Raw genomic sequence first — 15,974 nt, 5'->3', positions numbered from 1 at the left:
CTTAACGTCGTTCATTATGACTTTCACATGCATAGTGTGAAGTGACAACTTGCGAGAGCTTCAAAAGGGAAGACAGTGACAGGGTGCAAGGTATTGACTAATGTTTGTACCTGTCCTTTCATGTTCACAATATACATGTCTGATGATCCTGTTAACACCTAATGTTGACCGTGAGGTTAGCTACCTGCCACCAAAATCACGTTGCCAAGTGTTAAACCAACTCCTAAAATGTTGCGATTCAGATTAGGACCACTGCTACACCTCACAACACACACGCACGCACACTCACACAGATACATTATGTAATCAATCTATAGTACCTTCAAGGTACTTGCTGAAAATGTCTCTGTACTCTTTATGTAATGTGCCTATTACTTGTTTCAATTCAAGGGAATCTACTTCAGAAACAAGGAAATCCCAATTAAATGAATGTGTCAACTACAGGAAATTAGTAAACAAAACATGTTTGCAACTGATTTCCATTGAAATACCTCAAAAGATGTTATGGAAATTAAAAGGGCAAAGTATTTGATAGTATTTTTCTCACAACAAACCAGAATCAATTATACAATATTTATTTTGTTTAGAAAATGACTATTTATTTAAAAAAAATAAGTTTAAGGAATCCAGTGATATATGTAAATAATCAATAATCAGGTTAAAGTGCAAAAATACAATTATACAAAAAGATATCTGTACAAAAATAACATTGGAATGTGAGCTTCGAAAGAGGAATAAGGCAGATGTGCTGACATGGCTTTAACCAAATGAGCAAATTTTAAAAAGACTGCGTTAGACACGTAATGTCCCTTAAACAATGTGGGGATCAAAAGTGAGAGTCTCTCGGAATGTCTGAGAGGTCAAGTTTGTCAGAAAGATCTGGATCACATTCCATACATCCATGATGTATGATCCATTCGCCCCACTGGGTTTCATCATGCCCAACCAATACACAGGCTCTTAAGTCCTTTAGCCCAATTATCTCTTAACTAAACGTGGAAAAACAACTTAGTTTATAGTCCAAGGTGCTCCTGGAAATTGTCTGGATACATCATAGAGATCCAGGATTTTCAAATATCTGTGAAGAATCGTTCCCCACGATGAGCTCAAGATGTTGGTGAACATTTCACTTTTTCAGTCAGAACACTTCAGTTCAGTTCAAGTTCAGAGATGTTCTATGTTAAAGATCTGTTGATGTGCCCTTGAGCAAGGCACTTAAACCTAATTGCTCCTGTAAATCACTCTGGATATGAGCATCTGCTAAATGACTAAATTTGCTTTAAAAAAATGTATTTGCTTTTATTCTTTCCAGTGTCCCCTATTCCTCTTTTTTAGTTATTGATATCACTTCATCTTGGATGGCTTTAGTTCCTTGACCTGCATGTGCAACGTTTTATGGACGGCTAGAGTTCTGGACTGACAAAATCCCTTTCCACACTCCTGGCACTTGAAAGGTTTCTCCTTGGAATGGATGTACCTGCAGGGCAGAACAGAACAAAAAGAACAAAAAGGTTAACGTTATGGTGATATATTGTTCTAAAAGGTATGAATTAGAACGAATTAGAACGTATGACTCTCATACTCAACACGTATGCAAAATGTTGATGTTGCTTACAGCTATAATTCAAATCAATATCAACAGTGCCAATGTCAATTCAAAGGCATTCCGATGTATTAGCTTTAGATTGCCTCCGTTAAACTCTTTAATATGCACATGATATCGCTTCATGCCTTTGTTGCAGCTTTTCACACTACTTAACCAGATTTTTACCCGATTTAATTCACATAGTGGATTGTTACTGGATTTTTTCACATACTGATCATGTTCGTGGCCTATCGCTCTAAATGGATTAACGGTCTAATGCATGATATGGTTGGGGCAAATTCCATTCAGGGCTATTCCATGTCTTGAATTAGAATGAATTCAAATGGAATTGGACTCAACCCTGATGCATTACGCTGTCGGAGACTCAACATGATTAATCAGTAGTGTATACGACAATTTAGGAAGCAATTACTCATTTGTTGTATTAATATCCTATGCTGTTCTTATGTAGAAGGTTCTGTGGCCAATTTATAAAGTTTCCAATAAAATATTATTCATTAATTTACAACATTTTCGCAGCCATCTATCGCCATACTCCTCGTTCATTAAATTGAGCTTCATTGTAATAGAAAAGTGCAGGTCTCACCTATGGTCTCGGAGGTGGTCCTGCCTCCGGAAGGCCTTGTGGCAGATGTCGCAGGTGTACGGCCTCTCGTCCGTGTGCGTCCGCTCGTGGATAAGCAGGTTGTAAGACTTGGTGAAGTGGCGGCCGCAGAACTTGCACACAAACTCCTTCTTGGTCTTGGAGGGCAGGCGGCCGCGGCTGGGCTTGCGCTCGGGCGATGACAGCTTGGCTATGTCCATGAGACAGCCTAGCCCACCATGGCGAGGGGAAGTGGTGGCGACTGCCCCCATTATGCTCAAGTCCTCTGCCTTCAGTGGGTCTTCCTGGGTGGCTGCAGCAGCCAAGTTGGCAAAGTCGAAGCGTGGCTGAGGCTTGTTCTTGGAGCCCTGGAAGAGACCCATGGCGGTAGCTGCGGCGTCGGCCATGGCGGTAGCTGCGGCGTCCTTTGACTGGACCAGGTGGGGAAAGATGGGGATGGAAGGTATGCCTGGGAAGCGGCCGTCCATCAGGGCTGGGAGCTTGGAGAAAGTGCAGCGGGGAAGAGCAAAGGGAGGGTAGCCCAGGGTCCACTGATGGAGGTGGACGGCATGCAGGGCGCTGAAGCTATAGATGCCAGGGACTTGGTCCGTGGGTAGCTGGAAGCCATTGGAGGTCTGGAGAAAGGAGTAGTTGGCGAGCTGCAGGGAGGGGTGGAGGGGAACCGGGGCTGGAAGAGTCTTGCTGCCCATGGTTGGTGTCGCTACTGATCACCAGATCACGGGATTCTCTCTGGAAAAGCAACACCATAAAAAAGTCAGGTCATATTGACAACACAACAGAACTGTACACATACAGTATAACTCATCATGTGTTATTGTTTTACAAACCAATGATACATTGTTAACAACAGTATCTTCTACTATATTAAAAATACAAATAAGGACAATAATGATCATACTTTTTCATCACGAACCAGGAAGCATAATTGTGATATTTAATGAGTCTCAAATAACATTTCTAACTAAGTATTTCCTGCTACCCCCTCTTTTTGAGTCATCCTGGCGTATTTCCCCCACACCCTAGCACAACCACAATGCCAAGCCAATACACAAGCGGCCCGGCTTGATTATCTAGTTGCTTTTCAAGAGGCCTCATATCAGTGGATTAAGGTGATGCATGTGAATGTATCCCTTTACCGCTGAGACAAAGGGGAAGACAGTGATAAGAGCTGTCTGAACCAGACCTCCGTGCAACAGGAGCTACCAGCTCAACACATGGTCCGATACACACACACACACACTATGAATCACGTATTGTCCTCAAGGCACACGATGAGTGAAGACAGCCTGCATGTGTGGGTTTGTGTGTGTACACACATGCGCGTGTGTGGCACATGTGTACAGGTCAGAGAAGAGGTGTGCACTGCACTCCCAGTGTGCGTTTGGTGTGGGTGTTTCCCATTCCCAGAAAACATGCCGGGGGCTGTTAAGACAGGGTAAATAGAATGACACCATTCACTGAGGTGAAATGCCTCCGTGAGCAGGGCTCTAAAGTGTGACCATATGCTCCTAAATATTTTGCACCAGTACGACTAGATTATAATTGTCGTAATGATGAGGCTTAGCTGTACCGCTGTTTCCGAGTGCCCTGGATAAATAAAAGTGAGTGTGGATGTTGCGCCATTACTACAGATAAAACCAATTGTCCCTTGCCCAAACCATTGAAAAGTTGTGACTACAGTATATTACCAGCACTACGTTTTTTCCCAGCTGCAGCTGGATGCATCTCCATTGGCAGGCCATATTTTACATTAATAAATCATGTCAAGGGCCGTTAACACCTTGTTTACTAACATTGCCTTATTAGCTAGCTAGCTAACAACCTGGTAACTTTACCAGTGTATCCAAACATTTGGGGGTACAGAAACAATGGTAAAGGGACAGCTTCTTCAGGAGATCAATGCATAGTCTCACGTCAGATGGCGTCATTCTTACACGACACGCAGTTGCCAGGTGCCATTTGTCTAACCAAACATGGAACTAAATCAGGATTTAGATCATCCGCCTAACAGTAGGTATGACGCACTGGCTACTGCGGCAAACCATGCTTGATCAGCTGAGTAAATTTGCTCCAGCTAGCAGCCTAGTGATATCATGTTTTGAATGGCCAATACGGTAGCTAGTTTGCCAGCTTGTTGATGAAGTTGTATGGCACCAAAGTTATGGGACTGTTCTCAGAAATCAGCAGGTATTTGACTCTGACAGCTGGCACTGTGCCTACTTTGTTGGCAAAACACGATAATGTCACAGCTAAAGCAGTCAGCTGTGCAGCAAAAAAATCTCGGCAGAACAGAAACAGTCTTATCATGAAAAACTCACGTGTGCTGTTATTAGCTATAATTTCACTACAGGGAGCTTTGAGTGTGTGAACTGACGTTGTTAGCACAGCTTTCATTTCATATGGATTAATTTGAGGCTGGTTCAGCCAGCAAGCAGACACATGCTACTTAATTTTCGTGCACATTTCGTTTTTCAAAAATACTGATTCGACAACCACAAAACACCTTAGCTACATGTAGAATTATGTGGTGAAGACTTGCTCATGAAAAAAATAATAATAATTTAGCTTTTAAAATTAACAAACGTCTTTACAGGGTTATATATTAGTTTCTAGTGGACACCATGTACTTCAAAAGTACCTCAAATTCATATAGGCCCAATAAAGGCTGTAAAAATGTTAGTTTCTGGTGCTCCTACATTTTATGTGGTGCTCTTAAGTGTTTTAAATTGGGAGCACCAGTGCTACCAATTCATGTTTTTAATGTATAGAGCTGTCTGTGAATCTGTTTAAACAGGTTTTGATAAGAGGAAATAACAAAGCACAATAATGCCTCTGTTTCTGTGCCTATTTGATGGTCAGGATATGACACAGTTATCCAGTGTCTTTTCTGTCTTAGTCTAAACAGAGCTGGCATGCCGCACCATTGTGATATGATTTAGCTTTCCACCAAAAAAGCATTTACCCCTAAGCCATGCCATTTGCTTTGTTTGATTTTGTTAGTCATATGGATTTGTGTGTAATCCCCCTTTTTTTTACTGCTCTGCAAATATGACTTCTTCATAATTCTATTACTGGTTGATATTATTAATATTATTGTTAAAAGTGGTCATGGGTTATCTACTTTAGTCATACATACTGTGTCATAATAACATAAGGAAACCACAAGATATGGCCTAATCAAGATATAGATAATAATAGTCTCCATGGATATAGATAGGCATATTAGAGAAAAGGACCCCTTGATCATATTGGTGAACATAGGCCTAAAATGTTGATAAATAAAAGTGGGGAGTGAGTGAGAGCCATGGTTGCCCTGCAGTAAATAAGAGTGAAATAGTCCTAATTAGAATTACCGAAGTTCAAACGTCCCCCGGGGATTTCTCCTTTCTGATCATGACGCAGAAGTAATTGACTTTTACTTAGAGGTCATTAGGGGAGATCAGCGGTTGCTCCCGAGCCGTCTCGTATCCTTAATAACCCTTTGATGTCTACATACCATCTCAACGACTCAACAATCAAGCTGAACAGTGCTACGTCCCATTCCCCGTTGGTCGTGACTGGCCAACTGTTAAATTCCGCGCCTCGGCCGAAAGCGGACGTGTTGTGAGATTTGAACATACAAGATAACGCAAAGCATGATCGAATTGTCCCACACACATATCACGCAGGTATATTATTGTTAGTATGTTTCAGACATGTGCTCTCTACTCTAATTCTAAATATGTAGAGGTTAGACTACTAGGACAGTTCAAAACAAGATCCCACATCCTATGGATTAAAGATGACCCGAGGTAAACCTAAATTACATATTGCCAAGACGTTGTTGGCTAATTAGGAGAATTTTGCATTGGTGTTGACAGAAAAATCAAATCAGCATTCCCATTTCGGTCCCCACACGCCAAAATGGATGAAAATCAGCGCAGCTTTTCCTTGCCACAAGTGTATTTAAACTGAGGCGATGAAATAGTTAATGGGCTCACTTTATGTTGTATCCATATATGCGCGCTCTTGTAGCCGACAGACATGGGCCTTACCTATAACATTAGGCCTACATGTAATTTCAGGATTTAGAGGGAGCTTGCATCTTTCAGGTTGTACATAAACAAGGATACGAATATAGGCTACAGTAAGCATTACATTGTAATGCACTAGTTTAGGATTAAAGAATGTGGGAATATTTTTTGTTATTCATTATTATATATTTTTTATTGAACCTTTATTTAACTAGGCAAGTCAGTAAAGAACAAATTCTTATTTACAATTATGGCCTACCCCGGCCAAACCCTAACCCGGACGACGCAGCGCCAATTGTGCCTATGGGACTCCCAATCACGGACGGATGTGATGCAGCCAGGATCGAACCAGGGTCTGTAGTTACGCCTCTAGCACTGAGATGCAGTGCCTAAGACTGCTGCGCCACTCGGGAGCAAATACACTCGGGAAACTACAGGCTACGACTCAGTCAAACTAAATCCATATGGTCAATGTCCCTAACCTCACTACTGTGGCTAAAATAGGCTTTCTGTCATATGCCTACATATCTTTTTGGTAAACCAAACTGCATGCAAACTTGGATGATTGAATTTTATTAGCTCTCCTGTTTAAAAGTGGATTAAAGTAGACTACAACGTATATTTCTTAGAAACATATAGTGTTCAATTCTTATAGATGGAATGGTGACCGTGTGTGTTCTCGCTGGGCACACACTGGTTGAATCAACGTTGTTTCCACGTAATTTCAATGAAATTACGTTCAACCACGGGGAATAGAAGTTGAATTGACGTCTGTGCCCAATGGGTTTTGGAGAGCAACTTCAGAGTTCTTATGTTAATGCAGATCCTTTTGTTAATTGTGCAGCAATTACCGCGAATGCGCATGTTTTTAGCGGTGTGTTGATGCAGAACATGAGAGGATATGGGCACTTGAGCGCAATAAAATAAAATAAAGCAACTGATGTGTGCACCTAAGCAACGTGGGAAAAAGCTCTCTGAAAATAACAATTAAAAAATGAATAGGCCTAAGAATGATCCCAATTTAAGACAATTGTTCCAAATCATATTTCATACCATAAACCCGTGAATTTGTTCATAGCAATTAGCACAAACATGTGGTCACTGTTTTAATTCAGATGATTGTAATTCCAGACAAAATACCGTGTTTTAATATGAGATGTATAGATTCCTACAGCAGAAAACACTGATAGATCGTGTGTTCAAGTAAAAAAACTATAACGCTTATCCATGTAAAGTAGCCTACAATAAAATGACGACTTTCGTTATATTCCATCACAGTGGTTTAACTCTAAATATGTGATTATTAATAGCATGAAATTCCCCTACAACTAAGACAGCTTAAAGTTGATAGATATCAAAATAAATTATGAAATGTACGCCGACACTAGCTTTTGTTTTTTGATGGCCTATTGAAATTCGTTGAAGTAAGTGCTATAAGAGACTGCTAAAACAAATAACAACGATAGCCTTATGGTCATAATCATCCTAACCATTCCAGCTATATTTGAGTAAATCAATATATTACTAATATTTGGAAGTAGGCTTACCTTATGCCACAAATTAATGGAAAAAATATCACACATTATAGACAACAGAAACATGCATTCACTACGACTTTCATACTGGTTTGGATCAATTAAATTGGGGGAAAACCCTCAAAATCAATGGCCATCCTCGTCATCAAACACAGGAATCTTTCTTATGTTGACTCAGACCATGTAATGTATAATGCAACTGAACGAAATGTATGTTTTGCATGGAATTATTTATTTATTTTCACATAGATCCTTGTTGATTTTACTCCATCAACTTCACATCGTGCTGGAATGCGTTTACTTCTGAAAGATCGGTCAGTGCTATCCAGAGTGCTTGGGACGTTCATACCCTAACCTTAACCCCTGCCCTTATCCTTAACCATAACCCCTTACCTAAGGATCCCGTATAACACGTGAAATATCCCACCTGTTTCACACTCGCCTGGCGCATCTAACTCAGAAGGCACCCAGAACTGACTCCATGCAAGCTCGAGACACTGTCGACGATGTTTACTTCTAAGTTCCTGCGTTAAAACATGCCAAAAGTCAAAAACGGAATATTAGGGGATATTGTAATAACACCTATATTTACTTTTAATGGAACAGTTATGTTACTAGAACTCAGCTCAGACCAGTTGCGCTAAAGTTGACAGCTTTGTTCATTCCCCCCGAAGAAGCCTGAACATAAACAACTTTTAAACGTTATATTCTGACAGATGGCTCATAGAAAAATTACAGACAAAATGTAATACAAGGAAATAGTTACCAGCTCAGATTGGTCGGTCCTTGGATCCGGAGGGGTCCTGGAGTTAAAAACTTGGGAACGGTCCGATGCAAAACGCCTTGGAAAAAAGTTTCAAGTAGTTCAGAGAAAGTTTTTGACTTCGCAATACAACTTGCCCCGCATGTTCACACCGAGCTCAGAATGTAAGCGCGTGTAGTTCACAGCTGTCCCAAATAGTTGTGTCCTGGACTTCTATAGTGACTCTGGGGAAGACGCCTTCTGTTACTGCCCTGCGGTCTGCACTCAAACCGCCTCTTTATTGCAACCAAACCCTTTACTCGCACATGCGCGTCATTTAGTCAGCCCCCATTCGAATTTGAGATAGCTCTTTACTGTAAACTCAATTCCCCTTTTTTTTGGAAGTAGGCTTACTTTATGCCACAAAGTGGTGGGGGGGCGAACATAGTTGTACGGGCGAACATAGCTGCAGCACAGTGTCAAAAGTGATCTCTTTTTCTTAAAGAACTAAAACAAAACGTTGGTGTATGGCCTTAATGAGCATAATGCATACAGCATTTTCCTATTTACAAACGAATCAAAGTATCAATTTGCCATTTTGTCTAGCCCATAACTGAAAATTGTTTATTTTTAACCAGCGTCTAGGCCTATAGACTTTATAAACAGGCATGTCATTAATATAATTATTAAGATATTATCCACATTATATTAATACTATTGTTATTATCAGCATCATCCTAGTTTTAATAACAATGCTTATACTTATTTCCATAGGGTTGGTATTATTAGTGGATGCAACAACATGTGGATTTAACCTCATGCACCTAAAGCATACGATCTGTAATCTGAAGGGCAAAAATCGCCAAAACAAATAATTTCGATTATTATATTCATTGGAATAAAAGCAAATTGCTATTTTAAAAATAATTCCATTAGGCCTCCGGGCCTTCCTGTTTAAAATAAGCTTTTGTACAAGGTGGAAGGGACTAACAAATCAACTCCCTCTTTCTCATAATTAAAGTAAATATGCAACTGTCACTTTAACTTGAGATCGGGAGGGAAATAAAGAGCATTAGTGTATTTACCCCCCCCCACCCCACCATTATTCAATTAAGACGGATCTCAACCTCTGTTCAATTTCAAATGCAGGATAAAATATCTTCTTTATATGGAAGAAAGAGCAGTTGAGATGAGGTATTTCTAGGCTGTTTATGTAATAAAGTAAATATCTGAAGTTAAACTCAAATTTAGCAAGGCAGGGAAGGAGAATTTACGAAACTGGAAACATTAGGCCCGCTGAGATGTATGACTTTGTTGAATAATCACTGAGTGAGCTATTTAAAAAATCGAATGAATACATTTACCTAATACATTTGATTAATATAAAACACTCATTGTCCAAGTTACAGCACAAATGCAGCTCACTGTAGGTCTTCACCGTTATCGTTGTTATATTGACAAGGTGTTCATGCTCCTGTGGTCAAGCTGTTTTTTCTTCTTTCATTTGGAAGGCATTTGATCCCTCTTAAATGTGTGGATAAGCAACACCTTGCGGTGGTGCTATAGTGTACAAAACCCGCCACCTGCTGGACATAACATTATCGTCTCCTGCATCGTCCTGTGTTCCTCCTTCACAAACAAATGAGGGGTAAGGCCAGAGCCCTAACCCCATGCCATGCATTGTCTAATATCGACCCAAATAACTTACCTTTGTTGTTGGTATTATTATCAGATTTCAGTAATATTGTTACAGAAAAGTAGCCTACTGTGAACTAAAACGCTTGGAAATACACTACATGGACAACAGTAGGTGAATACCTGCCCGTCGAACATCTCATTCTAAAATCATGGGCATTGATATGGAGTTGGTAACCCCTTTACTGCTATAACAGCCTCCACACTTCTGGGAAGGCTTTCCACTAGCAGCATTAGTGAGGTCGGGCACTGATGTTGGGCAATTAGGCCCGACTTCGCAGTCGCCATTCCAATTCCTCCCAAAGGTGTTCGATGGAGTTAAGATCTCTGTGCAGGCCAGTCAAGTTATTCCACATCGATCTCGACAAACCATTTCTGTATGGATCTCTCTTTGTGCACGGTGGCATTGTCATGCGGAAACAGAAGAGGGCCTTCCCCAAACTGTTGCCGCAAAGTTGGAAGCACAGAATCATCTACAATGTCATTGTATACTCTGGCGTTAAGATTTCCCTTCACTGGAATTAAGGGGCCATGCCCAAACCATGAAAAACAGCCCTCGACCGTTATTCCTCCTCCACCAATCTTGACAGTTGGCACAATGCATTGGGGCAGGTAGCGTTCTCCTGCCATCCACCAAAAACCCAGATGGGGAAGCGTGATTCATCACTCCTAAGAACACGTTTCCCTGCTCCAGAGTCCAATGGCTGCGAGCTCTACACCACTCGAGCCGACGCATGGCATTGTGCATGGTGATCTTAGGTTTGTGTGCGGAGGCTTGGTCATGGAAACCCATTTCATGAAGCTCCCGACGAACAGTTCATCTGCTGACATTGTTTGGAACTCATAGTGAGTTGAGTGTCACATTCGAAGACAGACGATTTTTACGAGCTTCAGCACTCAGTGATCCTGATCTGTGAGCTTGTGTGGCCTACCTCTTCATGGCTGAGCCATTGTTGCTCCTAGACGTTTCTACTTCACAATAACAGCACTTACAAATGACCAGGGCAGCTCTAGCAGGGCATAAATTTGATTAACTGACTTGTTGGAAAGTCGGTGCCATGTTGAAAGTCACTGAGCCCTACAGTACGGGCCATTCTGCCTGCCAATGTTTGTCTATGGCGATTGCACGGCTGTGTGCTCGATTTTATACACCGGTCAGCAACGGGTGTGGCTGAAATAGCTCAATCCACTCATTTGAAGGGGTGCCCACTTAATTTTAGTTTATATACAGTGCCTTCAGAAAATATTCATACCCTTTGACTTATTCCACATTTTGTTGTGTTACAAGCTGTATACAAAATATAGTTTTTCTCCCTCATTTACATACAATACCCCAATCCATGAAGTGAAAACATGTTTTTAGAAATGTTTGCACATTTATTGAAAATTAAATACATAAATATTTAATTCACATAAGTATTCACACCCCTGAGTCAATACTTTGTAAAAGCGACTTTTGGCAGCCATTACAGCAGTCTTACTGGGTAAGTCTCTAAGGTTGTGTCTACACTTGTCACTTACATGCGGTTATTGTGCTGCTGAAAGGTGAATTCATCTCCGAGTTTCTGGTGGAAAGCAGACTGAACCAGGTTTTCCTCTAGGATTTTGCCCGTGGTTAGCTCCATTCCGTTTTTTTTTTAATCCTGAAAAACTCCCCAGTTGTTAACAATTACAAGCATACCCGTAACCCATAACATGATGCAGCCACAACCATGCTTAAAAATATGGAGAGTGGTACTCACTAATGTGTTGTATTGGATTTGCCCAAAACATAACCCTTTGTATTCAGGACCAAAAATGAGTTGCTTTGCCACATTTTTTGCAGTATTACTTTAGTGTCTTATTGCAAACTGGCTGCATGTTTTGGAATATAATATATATTTTTTCATTTTGTCAAATAGGTTAGTATTGCATGGTTGTTTATCCATACTCAAGTTTTCTCCTATCACAGGCATTACACTCTAACTGTTTTAAAGTCACCATTGGCCCCGTTGTAAAATCCCTGAGCAGTTTTCTTCCTCTCTGGCAACTGAGTTAGGAAAGACACCTGTATCTTTGCAGTGACTGGCTGTATTGATACACCAGTGGTTTCCAACCAGGTACTAGGAGCCCTGATGATACTTGGCCTATCCATGTTAAACACTATTATTGCATACAGAGTCCATGCAACTTATTATGTGACTTGTTAAGCACATTTTTACTACTGACCTTATTTAGGCTTGCCATAACAAAGGGGTTGAAGACTTATTGACTCAAGACATATCAGCATTTCATATTTTTTTTGTTGTTGGACTTTTTACCCCTTTTTTGTGATAGGACTCAGGAGAGGCGAAGGTCGAGCACCATGCGTCCTCCAAAACTTGACCCCGCCAAGCTGTACTGCTTCTTGACACACTGCTCTCTTAACCCAGAAGCCAGCTGCACCAATGTGTCGGAGAAAACACCATACAGCTGGTGACTGAAGTCAGCGTCCATGCACCCGTCCCACCACAAGGAGTCACTAGAGCACGATAGGACAAGGACATCCTGGCCGGCCAAACCCTCCCCTAACCCGGACAATACTTGGCCAATTGTGCACCACGTCATGGGTCTCCCGGTCGCGACCGGCTGCGACACAGCCTGGGATAGAACCCGGGTCGGTAGTGATGCCTCTAGCGCTGCGATGCAGTGTCTTAGACCACTGCTCCACTTGGGGTGTTAAACATAATTCCACTTTGACATTATGGGGTACTATGTGAAGGCCAGTGGAAAAATATCTAAATGTATCCATTTTAAATTCAGGCTGCAACACAACAATATGTGGAAAACGTCAATGGGTATAAATACTATCTGATAAGAAATTGGATATAACATTGATATGACAAGTTCATATGGTGAATGTAGCCTCTGGAGATATATATCCACTAGACATCATGCACTTCAGAATAATGTATTATATAATTATATAATGTTTTGTAAATATGTCATTATTTTGCTGGAGTAGTTGCTAAAGACAACCTATTAAAAAGTCATATCATCTGGTGCACTGTTGCAAAGACAGATTTCATTCTGCTATTGTTTTTAAAAATGTTCATGATTGACAAACATATTTGAAGATGAAGGTTTGACATGGTGATTGAAACTACTCCTGAGTACTGTATCTTGTGAAAAGTTTATTTTAAGAGCATGTTTTGGCAAGACTCATATAAATTGAATCACAGCGCCTAGTTCAAGAGCGCTGACCTCAATAATTAATCATCAATGCTGCCACAGAAGCACATGGAATAGTCCAAGTCTGTGTGTAATAAAAAAACACAAGCAATACATAATATTTTGTCAAAAAATGTAAAGAATGGACTGGGTACAAGTGCCTGCTAAGTGTTCAGCACTCTGTCCACGCTATACACACAGATGATTACACCACTAGACTGCCACTGGATTGACCCCCCTTCTCCCCTCCCTCTGAAATTATGTTTACAGATCACTTACATATTTTATTCCCACTATTTACATCACTTTGTGATAATCCAAACACTTAAGGCAAGGGAAATGTGGTCTCAATGTCATCTGAGTCAAATCCAGACAGTCTACTACATGAGTGAGTAAAAGTAGAGTGTGTTGGAAGGCTTTTGTGGGAGGTAGCAAAGTTTGTGACCTTTGGATCAGTACAGGCAATATGACTGGAGCCTAGCTGTGGATTTAAGAGGAAAAAAACATACAGTATCCCCAGTAAAATGGTATTTCACAAGAATAATACATGAAAACTGATGAGATTGTCTATTCATGTAAGCCTATAGAGCTCCCAACCATATAATCCAGTGTTTATCAGTGGCTATAAGCAATACTATGTATTATACATAGCTCATATTTGTAAATGTGTTTATAATGCATTTGAGTGTTACCAACATTTTGTAAGAACACAATTAAGTCACTGGTAATGATGAAAGTAGTGGATACAGTAGCTCATCCACAGTATTATGTTGCAGAGGTGGCAATATGTTTGGTTAGTGATACACTAGAGTTCAGAGTGTTGGTGGGTTGAATGTCATTAAACCCAGGCACAGATTGGTCCATGCTATACATATGAATTCTGGTTTTCCAATGCATATACATTATTCTATAGAGGACAGAAAGCCTATGATAATTGACGACATGCAAAAAGGAACATCTGCAGATCTGTTCCTATTGGCTTTAGAAATAATCAAAAGGCCTAAAATATATGCAAAATGTCAGCTGTCCTCCAATGAATCTTAAGTCCATACACTCTTAGAAAACGGTAGCATCTAGAACCATAGGAGAACCCCTAGAAGAACCCTTTTTTGTTGCATTTAGAATCCTTTTGGGTTCCATTTAAAACCCTTTTTCTACATGGAACCAAAAGGTTTTTTACCTGAAACCAAAAATGATTCTCCTATGAGGACAGCAGTAGAACCTTTTGGAACCCTTTTTTCTAAGAGCGTAGGCTTCTCATAGACGATGAATCAAACACGGGGCTCGCCCTGATAGGCTACATACATTTGGAGAGGATGTCTTTGTTTACAGAAGCTGGAGGATGCAGACCTTAGCCATAACCTGACCAGTATGGCATGTTGGGCGGCTGTAATTTCATAACACACAGTTTACAGCTGGAGTATTGCACTCAATTTTTAATGTAACATGTTGCAGCAGGGAATGATGTTTTACCTGTTTTTAAGGGGAGAGGAATTCACCTCCCCTTTAAAATGTTATTTTATTTGGATAGCTATGGTATATAGGTGAAGTGAGAGGGGAAGACAGATGCAGTATTTAAAGTTGAAGAGGTCGGCATGGGGATCAAACCCTGATCTCTCACGGGGCATGTGTAGTCCAGAATGTGCTGTTTTATACTGTTAGACCAAACTCCTGCACCGGGGTTTTGAACTATACGGTCTATTCTTGTCTATACTCCATCTCCATGTGGTTATGGTTGATCTTACATCATTCCCTTTCTGACTGACATGAATCATGGTGAGCTGAAAGGAGGCTGAAGTCATGACCTACGGTGTGATCGAAGCCAGGTCTCCGGCCCTGTTTGTGTCAAGCGAAACAGCGCATGTGTAGATAGCATTTAGCTAACAGCCAACCACTTGCAGCTTGTCTTGAGAACTAGCTAGACTTAACAAAATAAGTGGTTTGTATTTCCAGCATAAAACATTTTACCAATGCCTAAATCCAAACAGAGAGTTCAGCTATGTTTTGTCTGAGCAGTGGCTGTTGTGTCGTCTGTCAAAACCTTTAGATGCAGATTTAAGTTTTTCTTATTCCATCTTGTTCTTGGGAGCTCTGCTCAGAGTGCAGAAATGAATGTAATTGCATAAGGTAAGGCAAGCAACGTAATTGGTTACATGTAGGTACGTAATTCCAATTGGTTAAGGTTAGGGCTCAAGGTTTGGTTAAGTTTAGGTAAGAAATGTGACTGGTTCAGTTTAGGTTTGAGTTATATTGTTTGCAGAGACCCACCACCATCATTTACAAACAAGTGCAGGAACAGCACTTTTGACTGGAAATGAAAAGTAGCAGATTGTGCCTTCATTATGTGCCACACTGATGCTTTTGGAAAATGTTTTTCCTTAATATTCTGCTTAGTCAAGTTCCACTGGCCACCTAAAGTCTCTCATAAGTCACATTGCTTAATAGCTATATGCTTCCCATACATTTGTGGGAACAAGTCATGATCAATGATCAATCATGCAATCAAGTATATGGGGAGTTTAACAACCAAGAAGTTGCCATGGCAACAGAGATAATTAAAAGCCTGTGGTCCTGTTTTCTGAAGTCTGAA

At 40.6% G+C, this 15,974-nt stretch overlaps 1 protein-coding gene across 2 annotated transcripts; it reads right to left on the bottom strand.

Moving 5' to 3' along the window:
- Positions 1–583: 583 nt before the first annotated feature.
- On the bottom strand, positions 584–8,795 carry osr1 (odd-skipped related transcription factor 1). Of its 2 annotated transcripts, XM_024429660.2 has the most exons (4): positions 8,525–8,795; positions 8,186–8,282; positions 2,193–2,939; positions 584–1,477 (listed from the first exon to the last, which is right to left on the bottom strand). In XM_024429660.2, the coding sequence occupies exons 3-4, from the start codon at positions 2,897–2,899 to the stop codon at positions 1,345–1,347; spliced, it is 840 nt and encodes a 279-aa protein (XP_024285428.1). In that variant the 5' UTR covers positions 2,900–2,939; positions 8,186–8,282; positions 8,525–8,795; the 3' UTR covers positions 584–1,344. The 2 variants fall into 2 exon arrangements, with proteins under 2 accessions (XP_024285428.1, XP_024285427.1); XM_024429659.2 differs by lacking the exon at positions 8,186–8,282 and having other exon boundaries at positions 8,525–8,794.
- Between the last annotated feature and the right edge of the window lie 7,179 nt (positions 8,796–15,974).

Source organism: Oncorhynchus tshawytscha, linkage group LG24 (genome assembly GCF_018296145.1).
Source record: "Oncorhynchus tshawytscha isolate Ot180627B linkage group LG24, Otsh_v2.0, whole genome shotgun sequence".
NCBI lineage: Eukaryota > Metazoa > Chordata > Actinopteri > Salmoniformes > Salmonidae > Oncorhynchus > Oncorhynchus tshawytscha.
Note: the sequence above shows the minus strand (reverse complement) of the source record. Positions and strands in the feature narration are given on the sequence as shown.